The 25,404-nt window shown below is 33.4% G+C and overlaps 5 protein-coding genes across 5 annotated transcripts in view; 1 reads left to right on the forward strand and 4 right to left on the reverse strand.

Moving 5' to 3' along the window:
- Positions 1-22,298, reverse strand: part of LOC143552580 (mitochondrial import inner membrane translocase subunit TIM10-like) — a 117,798-nt gene extending 95,500 nt beyond the window's left edge. The window contains exon 1 of the mRNA XM_077042759.1: positions 22,282-22,298. The gene's annotated coding sequence lies outside the window, so the exon portion shown is untranslated. The remainder of the gene's footprint in view (positions 1-22,281) is intronic.
- LOC143552577 (uncharacterized) lies at positions 861-2,203 on the reverse strand. The gene is made up of 3 exons (XM_077042757.1): positions 2,003-2,203; positions 1,769-1,909; positions 861-1,115 (listed from the first exon to the last, which is right to left on the reverse strand). The coding sequence occupies exons 1-3, from the start codon at positions 2,201-2,203 to the stop codon at positions 972-974; spliced, it is 486 nt and encodes a 161-aa protein (XP_076898872.1). The 3' UTR covers positions 861-971.
- Positions 5,018-6,066, forward strand: LOC143552579 (protein-S-isoprenylcysteine O-methyltransferase B-like). The gene is made up of 2 exons (XM_077042758.1): positions 5,018-5,400; positions 5,471-6,066. Exons 1-2 carry the CDS (start codon positions 5,322-5,324, stop codon positions 6,064-6,066), a joined length of 675 nt encoding a protein of 224 aa, XP_076898873.1. The 5' UTR covers positions 5,018-5,321.
- LOC143552595 (AT-rich interactive domain-containing protein 2-like) lies at positions 14,041-14,754 on the reverse strand. The gene has a single exon (XM_077042770.1). The coding sequence runs from the start codon at positions 14,752-14,754 to the stop codon at positions 14,041-14,043; it is 714 nt and encodes a 237-aa protein (XP_076898885.1).
- A 1,153-nt stretch (positions 22,299-23,451) lies between the features above and the next one.
- Positions 23,452-24,873, reverse strand: LOC143552581 (uncharacterized). Its single transcript, XM_077042760.1, has 2 exons — positions 24,826-24,873; positions 23,452-23,929 (listed from the first exon to the last, which is right to left on the reverse strand). Exons 1-2 carry the CDS (start codon positions 24,857-24,859, stop codon positions 23,484-23,486), a joined length of 480 nt encoding a protein of 159 aa, XP_076898875.1. The 5' UTR covers positions 24,860-24,873; the 3' UTR covers positions 23,452-23,483.
- Between the last annotated feature and the right edge of the window lie 531 nt (positions 24,874-25,404).

Consider the following 25,404-nt stretch of genomic DNA (forward strand, 5'->3'; position numbering starts at 1 on the left):
TTCAAGCTAGAATGTGTTGGGTCAAAACATACCATTATATGATTGCACCCTACTTGGGTTGGGATTTATTATGGATACATATAAGTTTTATAATTTGGGTTAGAATGGGTTTTGTTGATTACTAGTTTAGTAGTTTTTATGTGACAAAATTGGTTAGCATGTTCTTTGAGTCAAATATAACTCTCCTGGCTTTTTCTTCCACGTTATGAACATGGTGATGGTGCTTTAAAAAGTTGTGAACACTTGGATATACTTTCAGTGATTTTTAAACCATACAACCCCTTTCTCTTTTATTTAAGCTACATTTTTATTGTACATGAGCTCGGTGAGTCAACCGTCGTTTAGGCAGTTCAACCACCTTCAGATTTAATCACGTCCGTTTAAGTATTCAGTTTTTTCGTGAGATTAAATTTGAACCATAACAAGCAGACCGTTATGCCTAAAATCTTGATGCTTATTTTTCTAGTTAAGCAATTTTAACCCACTTTTTCTCCTGTTTTCATGGTATTGCAGCACATGCATAAGGCACTTTTCAAACCCAAGCCAAAAACTTTGAGTTGCGCAATAAATCCTCAAAATCAAGTTTCTTCTTACAAAAACGGGTCACCCGTTTCCAAATGGTTATACCCATATAGATCCGTGCCTCAGAAATGTAAACATACATGAGAAACATGAAAAAGAAAAATTAACTGGCTGTTGACCATTAGAAACTTCTTGTACCACTTAATATCTATGATATAGTTTCAATTACATGTAAGTGACATGTTTACAAGAAGCACTATAACACCCATAACAACTTTCATAGCTGTATCCAAAAGAGTAGGCATACGAACACATGGCAAAGTAGGCACACCACATTAAAAGTAACCAGCCACTCAAGGATGTTAAAGCTTTATTCTATACAGAGACCAAGTTCTTTAACCAAACCGCTTCAGTTTCAGCTTTCATCCGACCAGGAGACCAACCTGTACTCAAATTTTGCTTCTTGTTATGGAAAACAACGAATGTCGTCCTTCTGCAATAATCTCACCGGTTATTTTGTTTTTCAAAACAATAAGAGTTCCTTTCACCGCCCCTTTCCCGCCAAGAAGCTTTGCATTAATCTCCAACTCATCCTGCCGACAATCCACATTTCAAATGTAACATATAAACAAAGAACCCGTCAGTCCATCACATAATCAACTTATATATGCTATCATCATCATAATTGTAACACACAAAGCCAAAAGCAGCAATTTCTGGGGACAAATTCAGTTTTTTGGGTTTTTGGTTTTCCCGTTTGGACTTAAAAGTTTTAAGACTGAAAAGAAAATAATCCAAAATAATGAAGTTGAGCCTAAAACTTTGTGCCTGAATTATTTTTCGATGATTAATTATTATACATCTGGGCCTAAAATATTTAGATTACATACATTATCAATTTGTTATATGTCACTTAACGCTAAAAAAATAAAATTCTAATCCATAAGGTGAATAACAACATAGGTTTCAGTTTTTACAATTCGGTTCGGTTCAGTTATTTCAATTGGGTTATTTAGTAAAAACTGCGTTGAGAGGCTAATAATCCAATGATCTACAAATAATATCTACATTTCATCACTATCAAATCAAATCATTTATACCATCAACTATTAAGCATCACCAGCAGCAAAAAAAATAAATAAAAAAAATCAATGTTTTGGGGAGAATCTTAAAGCATTTGCATAAGAAATGCTAAAGATATATATATATATATATATATATATATATATAGGTAACAGAAACTTACATTAACCTTGGCCGTAGAAAGATAAGAAATAGACATATCCACCGAAACATTCATGGGCACATCCTTCTCATACACCATCGTCGCACCAATCTCATCAACCAAATTCGCAATCGCACCCGCCGCCAGATTTCCATTCCTATCCTGATCATATAAAGCATGAGCCTAATTGATAGAACGCAAGCAAAAGTATGAAACTAATAAAGTGTGAATTGTAATCGGGGGTTGGGTTATTACGGTAAGACGAGGTGGGACTGTGAAAGAGCAAGAGATGGAACCGGGTTGGAATCGGTCAACTCGGATGCCTCGGAGAGTGAAGTCTTCGTAGAAGCTGTGGAAGGCCTCGGGTGGTTGCGGAGGGATGCTCAGCCTGGTCACTCGGTCGGAATCTTCATCGCTTACGCGGAGATGTTCTCGAGGGCTCTTCTTCATCATCATCATCATCATCATCATCACGGTTGGTGGGTCAACTCACAGTATGTGAGGACATATTGTGCACTTTTTTGGTCATATTGGTGATATTTTCGCGATTAGTAAAGGCCAAAAGTTGAGATAGTTTATATTACACGTGACAGACATCGGTGCTAAAGTAACGTACTTCAAGTGAAATTAATCATTTTGGTAGTACTATTGTGCCAATAAGGTCATTATATTGTTTTGGTGAAAAACACGATGGAGGTGGGTGTGCGTCATTCAGTGGCGAAGTTCGGACAAAAACGTAGAAAGGATCAGACTCGATACGTAAAAATTTTCATAAATGAGGGGCTCAAGCCCAAATTTTCTCACGAAAACGGGTAAATTTGCACTACGTGTATATAATTTCGAACGAAAACGAGTAAATTTACATAACTGAGCAAATAAACAGGGGAGGGCGTGGGGCCCCTGAACATACACTAAGCTTCGCCCATGGGTGCGTTGACAAGTGACAAAGATAAGGCAAAAACACGGTTTAACAACATGATTCTTGGCTTTTTTGGATTGTTCAATGATGAATGTGAATAAAACTAATTTCAAAGCATCCATTTAGGTTTAAACGTGACAACACTTAAATTAAATACGTTGAATTTGTAAGTTTTAGGAACTAAATTTGGTTACAAGAAAATATAAGAGTGGTTGAATTTATATATCCATATAAGCCAAATATAATCTATTGAAATAGGTGGTCTATGAAAAACAAGAAACGAGAAGTTGTGTAAATACAAGGAATATGAAGCTGTGTAAATACAACTAATTATAATATTTTAATTTGGTTTTTAATTGACTAACGAAATGTATTGCTTTTAAGTAAACACAAATGACAAATTGTTAAGCGTATGATATTGAGTATGAGCCTTTGAAGCCTCAAGGTTTTCAACATTCACAAGCGAATTTATTCCTAGAATTTTTCTTAGCATAGGTCCTCTATTCGCCTGCCTAACATCTATAGCCTGGAATATAATATAATGTTTGCATAGTTATAGGTGATATATATATAGGTGATATAATTTACATGTGACATCGATGTTAAACTAATATACTTAAAAATGAAATTATCAAAAGTAATATTACTATGCAAAGTTCTTAACTTTTAGGAGGTAAGAGCACGACTATTGCTGCGTCGGAGCTACATACGTTCATGACACCGATACAAAAGGATAGGGTTTACATTCAGTTTAATGTTTGTTTAAGCTTCTCAATGATTTAAATTTGGATCATCCGTGTACTATGCTGCTCATTATTTAAAATCTACTCGTCAATGACAAAAATATTTATATCATAAGAAGAGAGCACAAACGATAGGAAATAATGGAGAAACTTTGTACCTGTATTGCACTTTGTTGTCATGAAGAAAACATTCCAATCTAGCCACCATACATTTTTAGTGGCTTTGTAACTTTATACACATTCCACATTCCTCCATTTTAACATTCTGATAAGTTGAAAGTACGTAGAAGTTTTTCTCACTTAATTTAATGACCGGATTTAATAACATCAACATTGGTAACATACGCTATTTGTTTGTCACACATGTTTCCTCCATATAGTGAGACGTTTGGGCAGAAGATCATAAACAATTACTTTAATACATTCATACTCTATTACACTGTCAACATCATATTATTTTGTTAAAGTGGTCGCTAAACTATTAGGCGAGGACACCTTGTGAACACCCTCAACTTAACGAAGGCGATAATGTTTGACCGTTGATAACATAAAATATTGCTAGGGACTGTTGGGAATTGCTTATTTTAACCAACTTCGAACCATCTTAACAGTTAACCTAAGCCCAGACAGGGACGGATTTATTTAATTGAGTGCCGGGTCAAGCGAACCAGGTGTTTTTCGAACCGTAGTGGAGCATTTAATAGCGACTTTTTTAGCGAACCAGGTGTTTTTCGAACCGTAGTGGAGCATTTACTTGACCGAACCGTTAAACCAATCCGAATTGTCAACCCGACCCAATTTTTTTATACGCGTTCTTATATATTTAGAGCATCTTAAAATAGCGAACCAGATAAAAAAAAATTCTAAATCCGTCACTGAGCCCAGATCCAACGTCCCCTGTTCACCGATCAAGCTTTCACCGTGTTCTCCGATCAGCTCTTGACCTAATTCTGTGTAAGCTTCCTTCTTTTCTTTCAATTACTACTAGCACATAGTCAAACGCAGTTTACATTTAAATTCTCTAAACTGTTGATGATTTCGAATTTATTCCTCTTTTCTGTGCAATTGGAGCTTTCGTTTCCAATTTTATATCCTAATTTTGTTTTTTAAATGTTTCAGTTTTTGTTTTTGTTAGTTGTCTACTGGTTTAGGGTTTAAGAATTGCACTAGTTTGACTTGTAATCCCTGTTCATTTAATCCATCTGAATGGTGAATTGAATCCTCAATTTGTTCTTTGTAGCTCAATAGCGAGTTGTAGGCTCAAGAATTGACTAATTTGTTGGAGCAAAACCCTAGAATTGAGTAAAGATTAAACACATTGCACACAGAACCAATCCGAATTATAAATGTGTCCCGATTAAGCTGGTTATTGTTCGGTGTTGACTGAATTCGGTTTGGTTATCCGAATAATTAAGATTTTTGGATGGAACCACAAACTGAATTCACAATTCGATTTGTTATTTTTTTCCTGGTTATGCATAGGTTTGATTGTCGTTTTGATTTTCGATTTTTTTGCGCACCCCTAGATTTAAGTGTTTCCAAGCTCTTTTTGACCGAATCATGCACATAGTTGTCGACAGCGACACTAGCGCTCGCTATAACGCGCTACGTAGCGTACAGTTCATATTTTGCCATAGACTGTTTAGTGACGGTTCTGTAAATTTTCTTTTTTTTTCATTTATATATTTTTTTAGCTATTTAGGTGGTGTGAATGCTTATTTATTGATTATAATTGCTACAATGGCTGACAACTTCAATGTAAAACACGTCTTAAGTTTTCTCCTACTTTATCGCTAAACATGAAATATCGAGCACTATTCCGTCGCTATCGCTACGTAGCATATATGTAGCTTCTCGTTATTGATCGCTATTCGCTATTGACAACTACGTGCAACTTTTTTTGTTTGCAGAAATGATTTTTTTGAAGCAATTTCTGGGTGACATAAACACTGAGGTCGCATTCAAACTTTTGAACAGCTTCTCGTTTTCAGGTCTGAAGTAAAACACACCTTATCACTTAATCAAACGTAAACCCTAAATCCATAATATTCCACTAATCAGGGAAAATGACTGAGTTATTCAACCATACTGCTTCCAGACAGTTATCCCAGATGTTTATAGCAGTTATCTTCTTTCACGGTTCTGAATATCTTTTAGCAATCATATTTCACGGGAAATCAAACGTGACTCTTAAATCATTATTAATCAGCCAACAATACATCTTGGCAATGATCCTATCGATTCTTGAATATTTAATCGAGCTTTACTTTTTCCCCGGGCTAAAGGAAAAATGGTGGTTTAGCAATTTGGGGCTTTTAATGGTTATTATTGGGGAAATAATAAGAAAGCTTGCTATTATAACCGCTGGACGGGCTTTTACTCATCTTATTCAAAGATATCATGAAGAACATCATAAGTTAATAACTCATGGAGTTTATAGTATTGTTCGTCATCCAGGGTACACGGGTTTCTTGATTTGGTCAGTTGGTACTCAAATAATGCTGTGTAACCCTGTTTCAACCATTGCGTTTACTGTAGTCGTTTGGAACTTTTTTAATAGAAGAATACCGTTTGAAGAGTACTTTTTGAGACAGTTTTTTGGGGAGTATGACGAGTTTGCCAAACGGGTTCCTTCTGGGATTCCGTTTGTGAAGTGATGAAAGATTGAAAGTTAAATATCGCCATCTCTGTTTCGATTAATTTGTTGCAAGCTTAAAGTTTGCTTGAAGCTATGGATTTAGTTTCATGGTTGCTTTTGACATGTAAGTGTTTTTGTTGTTTAGGTAATGTGTGAAACTTAAGTATAACATTTGATGTATATCAAATTGAAATTGCCTGTTTTGCAATGATTAATTATTAGTTTTTTGGTGATGCTTGTTAGTTTAAAAACCCCATTCACTAAATTTGAAACTAAAAAAACCGAAAAAAATCCAAACCGAAACAAAAACCGACGGTTTGGTTTTATGTTTTTGTAAAAACCGAACTAACGGTTTGGTTTTGGTTTTGCATGTAATAAAAACCGAAAAAAACGAACCAAATGATTTCCTAAATTTTTATTTTCTTATTTTTTTTATTTTAAGTAATTTATAAGAATTTAATAAATATGTAATTTAAATATTTTTGGTCAAATGTACAATAGTCTATTAGTTAACAAATAAACAAAATTATTTATACCTAAATTCATTGTTTTTTTGCCAAACAATTTTTCGGTCTAAAATTTTCAAGCTCAAATTTTGGCTAAAACCGAAACCAAACTGAAACCGAATAAACCAAAGCTGAACAGTTTCAAAAAAAGTTCAAAAACAGAAGTTTTGGTTTTCGGTTTGGTTTTTGCCCAAAACCACAACGAACCACACCACACGCGTCCCTAATTTCAAGGAAATGATCATCTTCAACACACTATGTCAAGATAGCGTGCCTTTACAAGTCTTTACATATTTAGTATACAGTGAAGCTCTCTCAAAATGATTTTTCTCAACTAATAATCTAATATAACTCTATATCAAAATAGAGTTATGAACCCAACTACAATGATAATATTATATCAAGATAGTGTTTCACTTCTATATCATCAATATTATTACAACAACCTCTAGTCCTCTAGTGATGCCTCTCAATAATACAATAGAGTAATGAATAAAGAATGTAGCTTGCTATTCTTTTGCTCTTGTTTAATCTTGATCTCTTCTCTTCAATTTGATTTGTAATAAAGAGAGATCTTCAATGAATGTGCATGTATATTTTGTAGAGCAAAGCGACGGGGAATAAAGTTGCTCAAGTCTTCATTTATAGCCCAACACGTGAAAATAAGTTGTGTGTCATCTACTAACCAGACGGAAAGATCCCCACAATCGATCAATCGACTATTTTTTGATCTTGTGAATGAGAATGTTATGTGAAGTCCTCTTCCTCATTTTTTAATTCAAATACAGATTAGTTGCACATGCCACCAAGTGTCTTAATCACTAGCATTTGACTTTGCAACATATGCCCATGCATTTCACTTAACTAGGTTAACTAATTTTGTTTATCACACCCAAATTACTATACATTTCTTTCTTATATTTTACTTAACCATTTCCATCTAAATTAAGTCTTCTAGGTAGATTTGGATTGAAAACATTCTCTAAGTAAAATTATTCTTTCAATAGTTATTTGACTTTCAAATCACTTTTATTTAAGCCATTTGTTCAAATAGCTTTATAAACTTTTCCTGAGTCTTTTAAAACTTTCATTATAATTCTTTTATAGAACTCTCTTGATTCATAATTGGTTAGACTTGTAGTTGTTTGTATCATCTTCGTTCTTTGATAATAAATCTTCATTTAACACATGCTGTCTTATTTATACTTACTTTATGACTATGGATGATTAATAAAGTGTTTAGGGATAGCATTATTGCTGAACTAGTAAGATTTTAAGTCACATTAGCTTAATTAGTTATTAACCATTACAATTAGTTAAAGTTCAAAACATTGTTTTCTCAACAAAAATCAACCACGAATGCTTAATTTCGTATGTACTAAATACCTAATTAATTTTTATTTAGCATTCATGTTGGAGCATTCGCAGTAAAATCATCTTCATCTCTATATTTTGACTAAATATCATATTTCTTAAAATTTTGTTTAACGTACCAGATTTCATTTTCTATATCTATCTCTATCTCACACATAAAACACTTATTTTATTTTTTTTGCTTTGTTAGATACTCACAAACATTTATGCAGATGATTAATAATGAATCTCTGTATTTGAAGAATCACTATTTTTAAGACTTTAAATTTTCAGAGATGTAAATTATGATAAAGAAGCAATATAGAGAAACACTTACATCTTTTAGATGGAGACATAAATTCAGGTGACAATACAAAATAGAAGAAATATCCAAATGTTGAAGATGGAGATTCTATTATGAATGTTCTTATACATAGATCCAAATGATGTTATCCTTTCTATTTGGGGTCTTTAAGTGTAGTAATTTAAATCTACACCTTTTGCCCACTATAGGACTTGAACTTTCAACCTATGTGGGTGAATACATTTCAACACATCTTAATACAATCAGTCCATAGGCCCTTTGTTAGTATGTGTACTTTACTACCTATAATCCACCCTTTATCAATATAAGCCGCTCAGGTTCCTTTATTTCATCTTCTCTACTTTTCTATAATCTTAAGCATACCTAGGATCCAAAACTTTTGCTCAAAAATATGTGTCATCAAGAAAAGATACCGAATATATCAAGAACACACTGCAACAAAACCACCTCAAACGACATAAAGAATGTGCACCAATGGTGCTTGTTAAAACCTAGAAGGGGGTGCACCGGTATCTTTCCAAAAGAAATCAATCTCTATAGGTTCTCTATATCAATAGAGAACCTATAGAGATTGATTTCTTTTGGAAAGAAAGTGCAATAGTTAGCAAATCAACCACAAACATCATGATGTATGGTGGTTTTGATGAAAATTTTCTACTTTACCATACGCCCACCCCTGAATTCTGATTAAGAGAGATCACCGTTACAAACGCCTCACTAACACGTGTAATGACCCACCATTCACTTCTCTCTTGGTAAGGGCAACATCCTTCATGCTCAACTCGGAAGGATCATCGTGACTAAGCATGTTCTCTTACAAAACTCATTTCCGCTCTCTTTCAATTTACAAAAGCTTCATTAAGAAAATTTGCCATAACAATTTTGACTTAATAATTTTTATACAACATTTCTTTTATAAAATCTAAGAATTTTAAAAACATTGCAAGTAGATTATATTTTATGCATTATCTATATATTCTAAAGGAGAAGGTTTGTGTCACGATCCTTCTATTGGGTCAAGTGGCTCTTTATTAGGCCACACTAATTTGTTTGTTTTAAGTTCTGGTAACGTAACGAATGTAATGAAAACCGTCCAAAGTCGCTTAGACTCACCCCTCAACACCAGGGACCAACAACTCTTGGGTTTACCAATGCCTAAGTTTCACCGAGCATGGCCTCCCCATTTTCCACCTCAATTTTAATATATATTTGTTTTTATTTTGTTTTAATTCCGAAATTGCAACGAACGTAACCTAAACCAACCGAATTCACGTTGACTCACCATCTTAACGCCCGGGACGACATCGCTTGGGTTATACCAACGCCCGGTTTTACCGACCGAAAAAGCGTCATCTTAAAATTTTTATTTTTTTATAACTTGATTAGACAGAATTTATTTTTTGGGTTTTACCGTTCGGGTTTAACCAAATATAGTTTATACAAGGCTCCGAATGGGGCTTTGGAGAAGCTTGATAGAATTTGAAGAATGTTCTTTTTGGGTGGGTCGGAGGAGGAGACAAAAATAAATTCGGTGGCATGGGATAAAGTGACCGCACCGGTGGTTAAAGGGGGGCTTGGGGTAGGATCGTTAAAAGATGCAAATCTCGCGATGCTTGCAAATTCGTGGTGGAGATTTAAGAATGAGAAAGACGGGCTTTGGAGGAAGGTTATTTGGGGTATACATCATTCGGATAGATTGTGGTCGTTTATCCAGACAAAGGTTTCGATTCTGGGTCCATGGCAACAAATTATAAAAATTTTTGAGAGAAGTTGAAGAATTAGGGGTCGATTTAAGTAAAGTTATGAAGCGAGAGATTAAAAGTGGAAATAACACGTTATTTTGGATCGATCGCTGGTGCGGAGAGGTGGCATTTCAGGTTCGGTTTCCGTTGTTATTTGAACTCAAGGTAAATAAGTGGTGTAAAGTGTCGGATTGTTTAATAATGTACTCGGGCGAAATTTGCGGTCAATGGGGTTGGGCTATGCAACCATATGGGCTGTTGGAATTGAAGAATTACGTGGGCTATTAGTGTGTTGCCAACATGTATGTCTTTGTGAAGGTGAGGACAACTTGGTATGGGAATTAAAAGATAACGAGGTGTTTTCAGTTAAAAGTTTGAAGAATACATTTGAGTCTAACTTGGATTTAGAGGGGATGTATATACTAGATTGGAATAATTTTGTGCCAAAGAAGGTGGGGATTTTAGTATGGAGGGCAGAAATGGAACGAATTCCGACCACGTTTTCGTTGATTAAACGAAGTGTTATGGTACCATCGGTAATGTGCTCAATATGTGAGGCGGAGGTAGAGTCGGCGGATCATTTATTCGTTTCATGCCAATTTGCTCAATTGGTTTGGTGTATAATTGAGACGTGGTGTAAGGTCCCCGCGATTTATGCCTTTTCAATTCGGGATTTGTTAGAACTACACAAATTTTGTTGGTTACCGAAACGGGGGGAACAAATATTTCATGCGGTGTGTTTAACAACAATTTGGTGCATTTGGAAAGCAAGAAACTTGATGGTTTTTGAAAGGAAACTGGTGTGCTTAAGGAGTACGATTGGGGAGATTAAAACTTTGAGCTATTTATGGATAAAAGGTCGTTCAAGGTGGCCGAATTTCACGCGAGAAAACTGGGCATACGTTTAATTTTAATGCTTTGTAAGGTGTAAGGGGCCACGCCCCAAATTTGGTTGTATTGTGATCTTGGTGTTCTAGCATCTTGCTAGTGCAGGTTTTTAATAAATTTATTTTGTTGATCGTTTAAAAAAAATAGTACTTTGAAAATAATTGTTTTCAGTAAAATTTATACCGGAAGATTTATATGAAAAAGTAACCAAAGCTGTGTATTTTGTTTTTTTTAATCTAACAAATACAATACAAGTTATTTGAAAAAAAATCAAATTAAATGTTAAATGTAAAGTGGGGACCCAAGTTCGATCCTCACTTATGCCATTTTGAGTGAATGTTAGCAATGAAGTATTTGAGATAAGCTTTGTTCAAGGTTGTCAGTTCAGATTTCGAGTCCACCCGGGTTTTCGTCCCACCATATGTCACGCTAGTGAATTCTACTCTTGTGACTGCACAACGACTGTCAAGTGGCAGCCGACGGTATGGTTTCCCAAGGGAACACCCAAGTCAAATTCTGAAGTCAGTGTGGCTCCGATTAAGACAAAATAATATGGTTAGAGTGGGACATCAGGGCTCTTCAAATTTGAAGAATGTAGTAGTCTAAATACAAGAAAGTCACCGTTCTAAAGAAAAGGAAAATGTAATATGACAATAATAAAAAAAACATGCTTATGTATCATCATTTATTCAATTTGGATGATAAATGGTGAATCCCCACATATCATAACCATTTACCATTCTCATAAAGGGGTGGGGGGGGGGGGGGGGGGTGAGAAATGACATGGAGTGATGTTTTTATGATTTCTCTAAATTTGATGTTTTTAAAGTATTTTCAATAGCTCTTCTAAAATAATGTAAGAAGGTTTTTGTAAATTATAAGGTGTGGTTATAAGTGGTTGTGAGTGTAAATTATAGGGTGGGAAGAGAAATGTAGTAATTTTTTATAAATTTGGGGAGATTTTATTTGTCCTTATTTATTTTTTAATATTTGTTGAATTTGTTGTGAGTAGAGCATAGATAAACTGCAACGAAAAACATATAAAATATTATTATTTAATTAAACAGGAGAGAGAAACGTAGTGATTTTTAATGTAATTATAGAGATATGGATGGAGGATCTGTTGGGAATGCTCTTAGAGCATTCTCAATTTGTCCTTATTATGTGAGGTTTTTTTTTTGATAATTTAGGGAGTGATTTCAGGTGTTGTGAGTGGGGGAGAGATAAATGCAATAATTTTTCTTTATATTTGAAGGTTCCTATAGCACCCTATAAATTTTTAATATTTTTTTTTAAAATGGTTGTGAGAGAAGAAGGGAGAAAAGGTAATGATAAAAATATAAAAATTATTATTTAATTAAAAAGTAGAGAAGAAATAAAGTATGTTTTAGTGTAATTTTGGATTTGAAGATAGAGCACTCTCAACTCACCCTCTAAATTTTTGTGTGAGGATTTTATAAATTACTAGATAGGGTTAAGAGTGTGATTATGAGTGGAGAAGAGAAAAAATTTAGTAATTTTTTTTTTTTTGTAAATTTGGGAAAAGTTTGTTTGTCCCCATTAATTTTTAATATTTGTTAAAATTGGTTGTGAGTAAAGGATAGAAAAAATATAATGATAAAAATATAAAAAAATATCATTTAATTGAACAAGAAAGATAAATATAGTTCTTTAATGTAATTATAAAGTCTGTTTGGTATGAGGTAATAGATAGAATGATGTAACAAAATGGACAAATGAATGAAATAAATCATTACCGTTTCATTATCTTGTTTGGTTACCATGTAGAAATAAAATTGCTCATCACTTTATTATTATTTTTTATTATTTTGTTTAAATACTAAACTAATATACATATTATTTTTGTCAATTAGTAGAAGGGAAATATAATAACGATATAATAATAAAAATAAAATAATAACTATTATATAATAATAGTTATATTATAATAAAAATAATAATTATAATAGAAAATAATAGTTTTAATTATTATTATTATTATCATTATTATTATTTTTCTAGTTGATTTTGACTTTTTTTTCAATTTCATTTCTTGAAAGAATTAAAAAAGAAACACATTCTCTCAAAAGAATGAAAATTACTAAAAATGAAAGGAAGGAATTGCATTACAAGAGCTTTCAATTATTCATTCCATTGAAGCATAAGAACCAAACATATTTTATTTCATTCGTTTGAAATGATCTATTTCATTTCATCCCCCATTTCTTCATACCAAACACTATCATAAAAATAAGAATGGGAGACGGGTTGGGATTGCTCTTATGAATGATTTCCCTAAATTTTAGGGATGAGGATGAAGATCAGGAATGTGTTTGGAATCGAAATAGAATTAATCTTGACAGAGTGAACATTTAGCAACAATGACAAATAAAAAAACTCAATCTTAAGAACATAATGTATTTTCCAAAAAGCTTAATTAGTTAAAAAAATAAAAAATATATATTTAACAGTCACAAAAATCCCTTTTATTATCGTTTTTTGATAAGGTTAAAAAGGTGTTTTTCTAAAAGCCATAAATCTAAGCTTTTTAAATAGTTTTTTCAAAAAGCCAATAAGTCAACAAGTTGTTTTCAAACTCAACCACAAACACGCTCTTAATTTCCAAAGTTTTAAAACTTTGCGTCTATTATGCTTAAATTCTTTAACTAAAATTTTTTAATAAAAATTAATTCCAACCCAAACCGGTTGCAAACCGATCGTAACTAGTTCTAATATGTTAGGGTTTTCCACTTCACAAACCCAATCAATTTCACCCCAGCCGGTTTTGACCATTCTTGACTTACACCGAAAGGGGTTCGGTTTTGAAAAAAAAAACCACTAAAATGTGCAACTCAAGTCCCATTATGAGGTTAGTTAGCCAAAACACCAGGCATGACCAACCTCACCTATGAACTAATAAAGCAAATCTATTCCCATTATCATTGGGCACAACAAGCAAGAGTCAAGACTATGATTATGATATGAAACTGGATTTGTGGATCTAAGGAAAAACTGCTTCCATATGGATTCCCCTATATGCTTTTAGTCGGGGGATACTGACATAAAGGAACCAAGAGAAGGAAGGAAAACATAACCAGTCAGAACTGAACTTAAAAGACTCAGATGAACATTCAAAACTTCTGAGTTAACCAAAAGGACTCCTGAATCCTGACGCCAGGTCATCTTCGTCCCGTTAAGTATCCGACGTTCAAACTTTTAGAAGCGGGCCCCACACCATCAGCCCGAGCCCTCTTTTGTGACCCTTTGGAACAAGGGTCCATTTCCTCCTCTTCATCGTCCGTGCTTACTGACTTACATCCGGACCTGGTTTTTACGCTTATTTTTCTAGGAACGTATACGTTAAAGTAATAACCGGCTATGGCTTTAACCGACTTTGATGGAAAACACTCCAATGCAAGTTTTATAAAACTATTACCTTTGTACTTCGGTTTTGAAATATTTTTCAAAACGCGTGCAAACTTCTGCTGCTCTGACTGCTTCCATACATTTGCAACAACTTCTCCCATCTCGTCAAACTTCCAAATCCGGAAAGCGGGCCCCAGATCTTTCTCGAGAAAAGCGGTTCTCTCGCTGATGTGGCGCTTGACACATAGGACGGATCCAGGGATGTAGCAATCACAATGGTGAGGTCTCCCTCTCCCAATCGCACCCCTTTCGGTCTCGTGGGTGGTTGTGTCTTTGTTTGACCAGATTACAGTCCCTAACCATTTTGAAGAGTTGAGAGTTTTGTGAGGGTATTTCCATTGAGGTGGGCCCTTCCACTCTGCCACATCGGCTTGAAACCGCGGTCCTACAGGGACTGCATATTTCTGTTGGTCATGAAGCACATAACTTAAGTGGTCCATCTTCTCAACATGTTTTGGCTTCTTCATGATTGTGTTAATTTTTTTAGCAAACTCCACCTATTTATCAGTTTTAGAAATTAAATAGATGAAATAAATGTAGAAACAGAATAATATAGAGCTTGAATATAAAAACAGAAGGGTGCATAGACAACAATGAACATTGTGTTAGATGAGTAGATATAAATATTTACAGCAAAAGAATTAGATTAGAGGATGGCAGTAATAATTTGCAAAATAAGACAAGCTAGTTCTAAATAAATATTGAGCCTCTCTATATTAATCTTCATTTTTGGCAATCTGAATGAACAAAAATACTTGGGGATTCTTCCTCTATCCATCTTCGGTTTTTGGTCATCTCAAAGAAACAGGAAGAACATATTCATATGAACGCACCGATTTTTAACCAACAATGTTGGCAAATTTACATCTAATCGTGAAAAAGATGACAGAAAACCTCACGACACACTAAACTAAATAGTCAGGTAATTTGATGATGACACATAACAACTAAAAGGTAATACCACGGTAATAATGCTCATGGTCAAGAATTGTGCCAACTTGAAAGTGAGACATCATGTGACACATGGTATGACACGAAGTATTAAAAAACGTAAGTAGCTATAAAGGCTTTATTAAACATGCAAGCAAAGGAATTATAGTTATGCAAAGCAAGCATTAATGTTAGCAGCATCGAGAGTGTGCTTACGGAATCTGGTGCGGTATTGGATGACTCTGCACATGAAGATTACAAACTCCTGCAAAAAGAGGGACAAAGGCCCAAAAGCGCGAAATCGTGTGATGCGGAGCGAAATCAAGTATAACACAGATAGTTTATTAATAAACTTTTAGATAAAACAGAATAGTTCAACCAATAACAAGGTGCCCTTTTAAATTTGTCAGGTTTGTCAAATTTTCGAAATTTTGTAAACGACACCTAAAAATTGAAACTAAAACCATAATTCGACGTGCAAATTACGATACTCAATGATTTATGCATTTTAGGTTAAAGAAGGGAAAGCATTAAATATTGACAAAATTGGGCTAAAAGAATTTGGGCTTGACGGCTAGTCCAAACCACCTACGGGCTACGGTTGTTTGCCACATGATATGGCTTGTTGAGACCTTTCCGTTAGAGGTCTCGTAACTCCAAGCATAACCAAGTTATGCCCGATTGAAGTGTGGATCTTTTCTGCATTGTTTCCATTGTCTATCTGCCAACTCTTGGTTATAGTGAATCTAAAAAGGAGGCTGATATCATTTTCTCAAACTGTTTTATTATCGCCAATTGAATTGATTTTTTTTGGTGAAAAAAAACGAACCTTCAGCATACCAAATACACAATTTTCACACACACATTGACAGAAAAAAACAATAGGGAATTTGTGTCATAAATTCCAATAAAACAGTATACCAACTAGAGAATACACAAAAGGGATTTAGTGCAGAAAATACCAACAATAATATATAAAGTAGAGAATATCAAGTCATAAATAAAATTAAACCATAATATATTAGAACCCACTATTTAAACAAAATTACAATATATTTGTGACAGTTGAAAGAACGAATGAGAAAATCACAAAAGTAGCCATTTTTGTCAATGAATTAAACCGCTATGGCATCTCTGAACAATTTCAGACATATAGTCATGAGATTAACGAATTTTTAGTTGCGTGTCTACTATTACTCACCTAAACCGTAAATAGCTTAATTCCATGTGTGAATAATAAAACATACACGAAACTACTCAAAGATAAACGTCAGGAATAGCATCTTTTAACAAACCACAAGGACACAAAATCGCAATTTACTCAAAAAAAAAAAGGTGTGTTGTGTGAGACCATGTACTTTCAAACAAAAGGTCAATTATTAATAGAATATTGTGGAAAACATATAAAAACATAGCAACCTTGATTATCCCCTAATATTGGCAATACAAAAACAAACATCACCATCACATATTTATTTCTCTACTTTCATTTCCAGTTTCCGTAAATAATAATAATAATAATGCAATTAGCGCCGATTATTTCGCCGATGATATATTAAACAAACACATAGCAATATTAAATAATTAATTAATTAATACAAGAAGAAGATCTAAGTCAGTAAATCACCTTAATAATAATGTCCAAATTGGCTGCAAATTCTCCAAATCAGCTCTCAAATTGCAAATTTATTCTATCATCTGCGATTAAAATTTGAGGTATTTGATCTTCATTTTAACTTCTTGTACAAATACTTTTTAGATTATTATGGAGGAAAAAGAATTAACATTTTTTTCATTGATATGAAAATTTGGGGAAGACGAAGAAGACCTTGTTAGGGTTGAAATTGGACCAAATATTATTCTTTCAATCACTCTAACTATTCAACTTTTTTTTTTAATTTCTGTTTTCGTCCATGAAGTATGTTGAAATTTTAGCTTTCGTTCTTATGTATAAGAGATTACTGCTATAGTCCTCGTCGTTTGTTTAGCGTGTACACTTTTAGTCCTTAAACTGGATGTGTGTTAGTGTTTTCGGTCTTTAGTAACTAAATCTCGATGCCTCCATGTAGTCTCGACCTTCGTTGGGAAATTAAAGAAAGCGGAGACGCGGACGAGTGACTGAGAGATTCAAAGGGTTTTTTTTCGAGGAGGGGTGACATCGGTTTCTGGTTTGGGTTGTTTCCCTTCATTCCAATACGTTAATCACCCTCAATGATTGATTTTAATGGTGTACGTCTTTTGAATGTCGGTTTATGGGGTCACAATATTGGGTTACAAAAGAAGTAGAATACTTTGTGTTGAAAAGCTCTAATGAGTTTCGTTCTTTTCACTAATGGAAGTTAAGTTTTTCAGTTAAGTTACTTCATGTACAATGCATGTGAGGGCATTTTAGTCTTTTTATTTTAGACGCCATACTCTTTTTTTAATAGAAGATAATATTTACATATAATTTAAACCACACACGAAGAAATGTGAGAACCTTACAATTGTGGCTTCTCATAGATGGACGAAACTAGTGGCGGACCTAGCATATAACTAGGGGGCTACCCCTCAACTTTTCGTTGGTAGTACAAATTTTATATGTTTTGGTCGGTTTTCGTATTTCGCTACCCCTGAAAAAAATATAACGTTACCCCTGTTTGTTTAAAGCCCAACCAAATTAAAAGATGAAACCAATTAAAGCCCAACTAAATTTAAGCACAAACTAAATAAAACCATTTTTGTTTTTCCTTTATGCTTAAACGTTTGGTTTAGGTTGGACATCAACATTCAACAAAACAAAGTTTCATTCATTCGAGGCTTCCACCCCACACTGCCCCAATCCCCTACATGCTGCAGCCGAGTAGCCAATGGTCGGTGCTTCTTCACTCCCTCGTACACGGTTTGAATTCTACTTGTTCAATTTAGGTATTCTTTAACTTTTACTTAAAATTGTAATTGTTTATTTATTTATATAAATGTTAATTTGGAATTGTTTATGGGTAATTAAATGATTATTTTTTTAATAGTGAACTTTTAATTTTTGTTGTCTTTAGGATTTAAACCCAAAATATCCTCTTCAAACCCATGTGTTTTAAAGGCTTTGCCTTTGGCAATGGAGCATCACCCCATTTGTAGCAATTGAATGATTGATTATGGTTTGTTAGATATTCGGATAATATAAATTAGAAATTGTAATTGATTAGGGATTTAGGGTTTATTTGTAAATTGAAATTGATTATAGATTTATGGTTTAAGTTTTCTCCCTTCTAAAATTAAGAAACTTGGAAGATGAAACAACAAAGTCTTGTTAGCAATCTTTTTAAACGAAAATTACAAGAAAATGATGATATCGGTCCAAAGGCAAGTTAAAAAAAACAAAAAAACTATTGTATGAAATATCGTAAAAAAATCGGTTATTGTATGAAATACGGTACAAATTTTTTTTTGTAACGTTGCCCCTGAGATTATGGTCTAGATCCGCCACTGGTCGAAACAACACCAGATCTTCTTGTTTACTTATGTTAACATAACAATGAACACAAACTTCTTGCACACCAATATGATTTGACTTGATTTGCAAACAATAAACAAATTCATCATTTCTTTGTAAATTATCATGGAAATCCTCAAGACACGTAGAAAAAGACTGCCACCCCTTGTATCTATCCAACTAATTATAAGTAGAAACTAGTTGCGACAGACATTTAAGAAACATTATGTAGCAGTGTAAAGTATTAATGAACACAACTTACAAATAATAAAAACTTGGGTTACCATATTAAAACTTGTGGTGTTGTTTATGTAACTTAATGAAAATCGAGGGTTATCATATTAAAAACTTATGGGATTGATTTTGTTACTTAATGAAACTTGAGGGTTAACATATGAATAAAAGAAATATTAAAAAGTGGGGAGGGGGTTGATTGTGTAACTTGATCAAAATTGAGGGTTAGCATACCCAAAAGGGGATGTGGTTGATTTTGTAACTAGATGAAAGTTAAGTATTGCGTATTAAAAAATGCGTTGGGGTTTGATTGGTAACTTAACCAAAATTAATGAATTGCAAATGAAAAAGGTGGTGTGGGCCACTCTACAAGGCCGTCTCCGATAATTTATATGCGTTGGCCAAGACGAAATAAAAAGGCCCATAGTTAGGCCCTAATGAGCAACGAAATATATAAGCTAATTTTTTAAACGACATTAACATAATAACAATAGGCATAACAAAAATATAGTAATAAAATCAAATACCAAAAATTTATGCATAACACCTACTTGAGACTTTTTATTGCATCATCTAGTTTTAGTTTTTTTACGTTTTGAGAGCCAAATAGTTGTTTATGAGACATATTACTATTATTTAAAACAAAATTAATAATTATACACTTATTACAAATCACAGATAATAAAATTTCAAATATCATGAATAATGACCTAAAGCCCTAAATCGTTTGCACCTCACAATCTCACATGATGTAACTATTTAACTAGACCAGTAAATGAAAACTAGATAAGTATCAATATATCACAATGTGATAATCATTCAATGATAAATGATTCAACTTTTCAATCAATACAAGTAAAAAATTAAAAAGAAATACATTATTAATTATTATGAATATCAAAATATGATTTGGTCCATCCTCAATACTCAATAGCTGCCTGAAGGTCACAATTAGAATTTTGGAATCGGCCTCTGGTCTCTTAATGTTTATGGAATTCAATCGGCCACCACTCGTGTATGTTTATCGATTATTATTGTAATTATTTGATTTTAAATTTAGTTTGAGCTCAATACCTTAAATAGATTATGGACAAAAAACATATTGGGCTCAATGTGTAATAAGGAGACTGAGATTTGTATCTAATGTTATATATAAAAAAATTAACTAAATATATGAAAAATATATAAAAAAAAGTTTTGCGCCCACAAAAATTAAGTGCCTCGTCCGGCCGTCAGGATTGCACTAAGCCCAAGTCGAGCCTGCCACTCCACTAGCATTCATCTTTACTATGTATAGTATAATTTTGTAAGAAAACCTAATTACACCTTTGTATAGTAATTTTCTAAAGCCTAAGGTAGCGGTTAGTGCACATAGGTTTGATTGTTTGAGAGCAAGATGAAATTAGCCAGTGTGAACGAAAAAAAAAAGATAATTTTGGTTGGTCAATGAATGAAATCACTTATTACATAAGGAGCCCCCTTGTTCTCTCTAAACACATCAAACACATCCCTTCGCATCATCATCATCATCATCTTCTTCTTCTTCTTCTTTTCATTCCATCATCTCTTTTACCTTACTTTCTCAACACCACCACCAGGTTGACGCCGTCGCCACCACCACTACCATTGTTGACGTCACCACTGTTGATTCCGCAACCACCTAAGCACCACCACCACCACCATCAACGTAACCACTCACGCCGCTGACACCACCACCGTCGTCGCCACCATACTTCGCTGCTGCTGCCACCATCGTCACAACCACCACCACTTGATCACTACCATCGCCATTACTGTTTTTTATTTTGATAAATTTTCTTTATTTCGAGGTAATGGTATTTTTTGTCATTTGTATTGCATTCATGCTTACAAAATGTTACACCCCAACCGACGGTGGAATATGTTGAGGAGAGACAGTGATTGCTCATAGCACATGATATTACGTGTTACAATAGTTGTTTAATTCAATTCAATATCAAGCAATACATAGGTACAATAAAATAAATTGTTTTATTATAAGCTAGGTCTAACCATGCAATCCTATATCTCGCACGAAGTAATCTTCAACAAGCAAATTTTCAATACCTGAAAAACATGCGAGGGTGTCAACTAAAAAATAGTTGGTGAGAACATAGGTTTTAATAAAATAAGCTTTAAATTAAAAGCATTCCATATGTGTTAAGTTACATTTATATTTTGTGATTACAACCAAACCTCTGACACGTTTAGCGAGTCGTCTAATCCACGATTAGACTATTATGTTTAATGATCGTCGTATTCTGAACACACAGGCCTCTACCCAAGGCCTGCGTGGGTGAGTCGGGCCAATAGATCTATCATCATACTACCACGGGCTTAACAAGTTAATGGTTGTACATGCGATTAAGTATACACTTGTAATGATCACATACAATGAATATCATGAAATAAAATAGCATGTAAAACAAATTGATTATGCATGTTTTCCACCCTAAAGTATAAAATGTTTAAAAACATGTAAAAGGGGCTATGAACTTACCTTTGTTGATTAATTAAGACTAGCAACACTTTGGTTTAGAGCAACAATGATCAAGAAAGTTGTTATTAGAATGTTACTTTATTTCAGTGGAATGGAATCTTTGACCTTAGGTTCCCAGGAAAAGGTAAGTGGGTCTATTCATGCCCGGACACGCCACTTTGTTTTTCCTTAGGCTGTAGCCTTTGTGACAGAACCCTTGGTGAATATCTATAGATTTGGTGTTTGTTTGGAAGTACAATTGGATTTTATGGTTTCATGTGATAACTTTATGGTTTAGGGTTTTAGATTATCTTTTCCAGGAAAAATAGGTTGCTTGTTGTTCAAGACACGAATTTTAAAAATAGTAAACCTTTGAGCTATATTACAAAATTTTTATATGTTGTAATCGTATGATTTGTTTAACTTATATATTTTTATAAAATTAAATGTTATTAAAAAAATATAAAATTCGTAGGCTACCGAGGGGTCTGATTCGGAGTCATTAATAAAAAAATTACTAAAAATCGATACTTTAAAGAATTAAGGCGATTCCAGTTGGATAATTTTTATAATTCACAGTTCTACAATGTATCCAAAATTGGGTCATAATTCGTAAACATGGGTGAGTTATGACATTCGTTTTGAGACCAAAGTTGTCTGTCAGGATTTCAGCAACACCCTTTGTTAAAGAAAAATAGTAAAAACGCTTTTAAATTCAATAAAATTTTACACCAAAAATTACAGAGATACTAGACATATAAAGAACCAACTTAGGCTTTTGAAATTCGTGATTTGGATATATTATGACCTAGATCTAAGCATTGAAATAAAAGGTTTTTCTGCAGAATGAAAAAACAAAACCTTAAACGAAAATCAGAACTTACTAGGAAGGAAACGGCTTGTGAATCTTTGAAAAGATGAGGATCGCGACATTGCAACCTTGGAGCTTTGGAATATGCATGTTTGGAATGAATTTTGAGTGTGCTAGGTAGTTCTGTTTATAGGGTGTTCAGAGAAGAGATTAGGATCAATTAGAGATAGAATTTGACTAGGTTTTGAATTCAAAATTTGGATAAGGCAAATCTTGGAGATCAAGAATAGAATATTCTAGAAGATTACTTTTGATTTAAGTTAAATTAGTAATGATAAAATTTTAATGCTACATGCTATAAAATATTAATCTAGGCATTCCCGGTTAAACGTGTCACATTAACGATTAAACATGTATATGATGAAATAAACATAGAATTATGTAATTGTACATATAATAATAGTGTTACTAACTAGAAATAAATAATATATGATTCCATAATAATATAGATGGTAAATCAATACACAAATTTATTAAATACGAGTATAAAAGACTAGCGATTGCATGCATGAAAATGCATAGGTGTTACACAAAACATGATAAGGTAACGATTCATTTCTTTCTCATAAGTTAACCAAACGTGACAATGCAATAGTAATGATCTATTTCATTCACTCTTCCATTTCATTACTTCATCTAATCCATTCCTTTGCCCTATACAGAAAATCACAATATGCTTGCAGGAAGATCAAGGCATACACGACACTCCCACTATGTATTTCCAAATTCTAATACTTGGATTCCATTTTCTTTTGATAAAATTATGAATCTTTCAAGATAATTAAATGATAAAACACAAAACCCGAATATTAATTCCATTCGCGAATATAATCTGTGTACGTATCTACTTTGAAATAAAGTTCAACGAGATAACACAAATGGGAGGATAAATTTATAATACATGATGTATAATCACATATTTTTGTTTACGACCTTGTAGACGCGTAACATACAACTAGCTATGTGTAAACTGTGTTGGCATGTTATACTAAAAAGCTGGTAATTTTCATGAGTTTTTTAAACAAACCGAAGAATAACATAACAAAGAAATAAAGCATACGTATCATAACCGAGTAACTTTATAAAATTCATATAATAATCACCTACACGTCTTGGCAAGAGTAAATTCAAGATTTTATCCATAAGCCAACATTATTATTATACTAGTAACATCAATTTCAAATCTTGAAAATCACTCCAAATCATGCCCTTTCTCCTGAAGCTCTTGGATAACTTCATTCTTCATCCTCAACCACAACTTAAGTGCTTCTTGATCAAACTTCTCTTTCTGCAACTGCTTCTGATAATTCATGGGACCCGAGTCCATCTCTATGGTCCCTTTGGCACTCACCATTGTCCCAATCATCCCACCTTTTGCAATGAACTCGGTCATGGCCTCCTCATCACCAGGGTATGGGTAGTTGATCCGTTGATACAAATGAGCCAATTCTTTCTCTTCTTTGGGTACCGGTTTTAATGTCCACCAACCAAGTGGTGATGTTTCATTGTACAACCACATGGCACCAAACACTGCGTATGTGCATAAAAGTGCTTTGCCTATTTGTTTCCAAAAGTAGTAGTCTTCCTTTCCAAGGCCTATTTTCTTTAGGTACTTCTCAGCATTGAAAGATTTAGTCACTGGAAATGAATGACCAGTGTTATAAGATTGACATATAGGTACAATTAAGTTTCAAATTCAACTTCTCAAGAGTAACAATGAAAATTGCATACTGATTTGATTATATAACAAGTTCAACCCTTTGTCAGCTAATAACCTTAAAAATTGAAACTTTATCACACTTCTTAGTTTGTTAATAAGAGAATCAAGCTTTAATCACCTTAATAATCTAGTATTTCTCTCAAAGAACATAAGATTTCAAGTTAAACCACTTTTAGTAACAATGAAAGTTGCGTACTTATTTGGTTAAAGAACACTTGTCTTAAACTAATAACCTTAAAAACTGAAACTATATTACACTTGATAGTTTGTTAATACAAGAACCAATCTTTAGTCACCATTAATTACTTGTAACTCGCTCATGATTTTAAGTTCAACCCCTTATAGTAACAACTGAAATTGCATAAACAACACTACTTTTTTAACTAATAATCGAACCTTAATCGCACTTCAAAGTTTGAAAATAAGAAAATCAAACTTTAATCACCTTAACAATCTTGGAATCTTTCAAAAAACATAAGATTTTAAGTTCAACCCCTTTACAGTGAAAATCGAAATTGCATACTGATTTGGTTAAACAAACACCACTTTTCAATTAATAAATAACCTTCAAAATACAAGAAAATGAAACGTTAAACACCTTAAAAATCTTGTAATTCGCTCAAAGGTGATACATTTTGGGTAGTCATTTTATCAAACAGTTGGTGGGCACACATCTTAATAAGAAAAACCAAACAATGATAACGCATCAAAACCTAAACCCAAACCCAGGTCCAGAATTTATTTAATTTCGAAATTAACCGTCCGGAATAGTGAATCTGATGATAAACAAATAGTCGCAGGGGTTCAAAATTACCTGTTTCGGCAGCTCTATAGCTTTTGCGAACCATCGAGAAGGCAAATACGCGAGAGCTTGCAACCAGTTTGAGTAATCTTGGTTCATCTACAGTCAGTCTCTCTTGATTAGGGGAAAAAAATGTTCCTTTATTTTCTTCAATGTAATTACATATTAAACCCCTCAACTTCTCTTCATTTGTATTACTAAAAGATTGAATTTCGTTTATAAACTTAAACAAGTCGGTTGGTTTGTATTTATATTGTTCGGTCTTTAATTAGATTTTGACGGTTTAATGGTTCGGATAACGATTTGAAAATTGAATCTAGCCGTTTAACCTTTATTTCTTTTTGTAGCTAGTTTAGTTTTTCATTTTTTAAAACCATGATTAACAGTTAAGTCAAAAAATTTTCATGAAACCAAATTAGTCAAACTATGGGTGCTGCTAAACGTACTCCCTCTATACCATTTTTACTAGATGTACACTCCCCTGAACTTATTAAATCAATTAATATTAGCTCTTAACATTATTGATATGCATATTAGTCCCTATAATATTTTTTTCACTTAATAGTCCCCACTACATATATCAAATTAAAA

The sequence above is a fragment of the Bidens hawaiensis genome, unplaced genomic scaffold, assembly GCF_021521415.1.
Source record: "Bidens hawaiensis isolate Kalapana, Puna unplaced genomic scaffold, B.hawaiensis_p1.1 tig00016945_1, whole genome shotgun sequence".
NCBI classification, from domain to species: Eukaryota; Viridiplantae; Streptophyta; class Magnoliopsida; order Asterales; family Asteraceae; genus Bidens; species Bidens hawaiensis.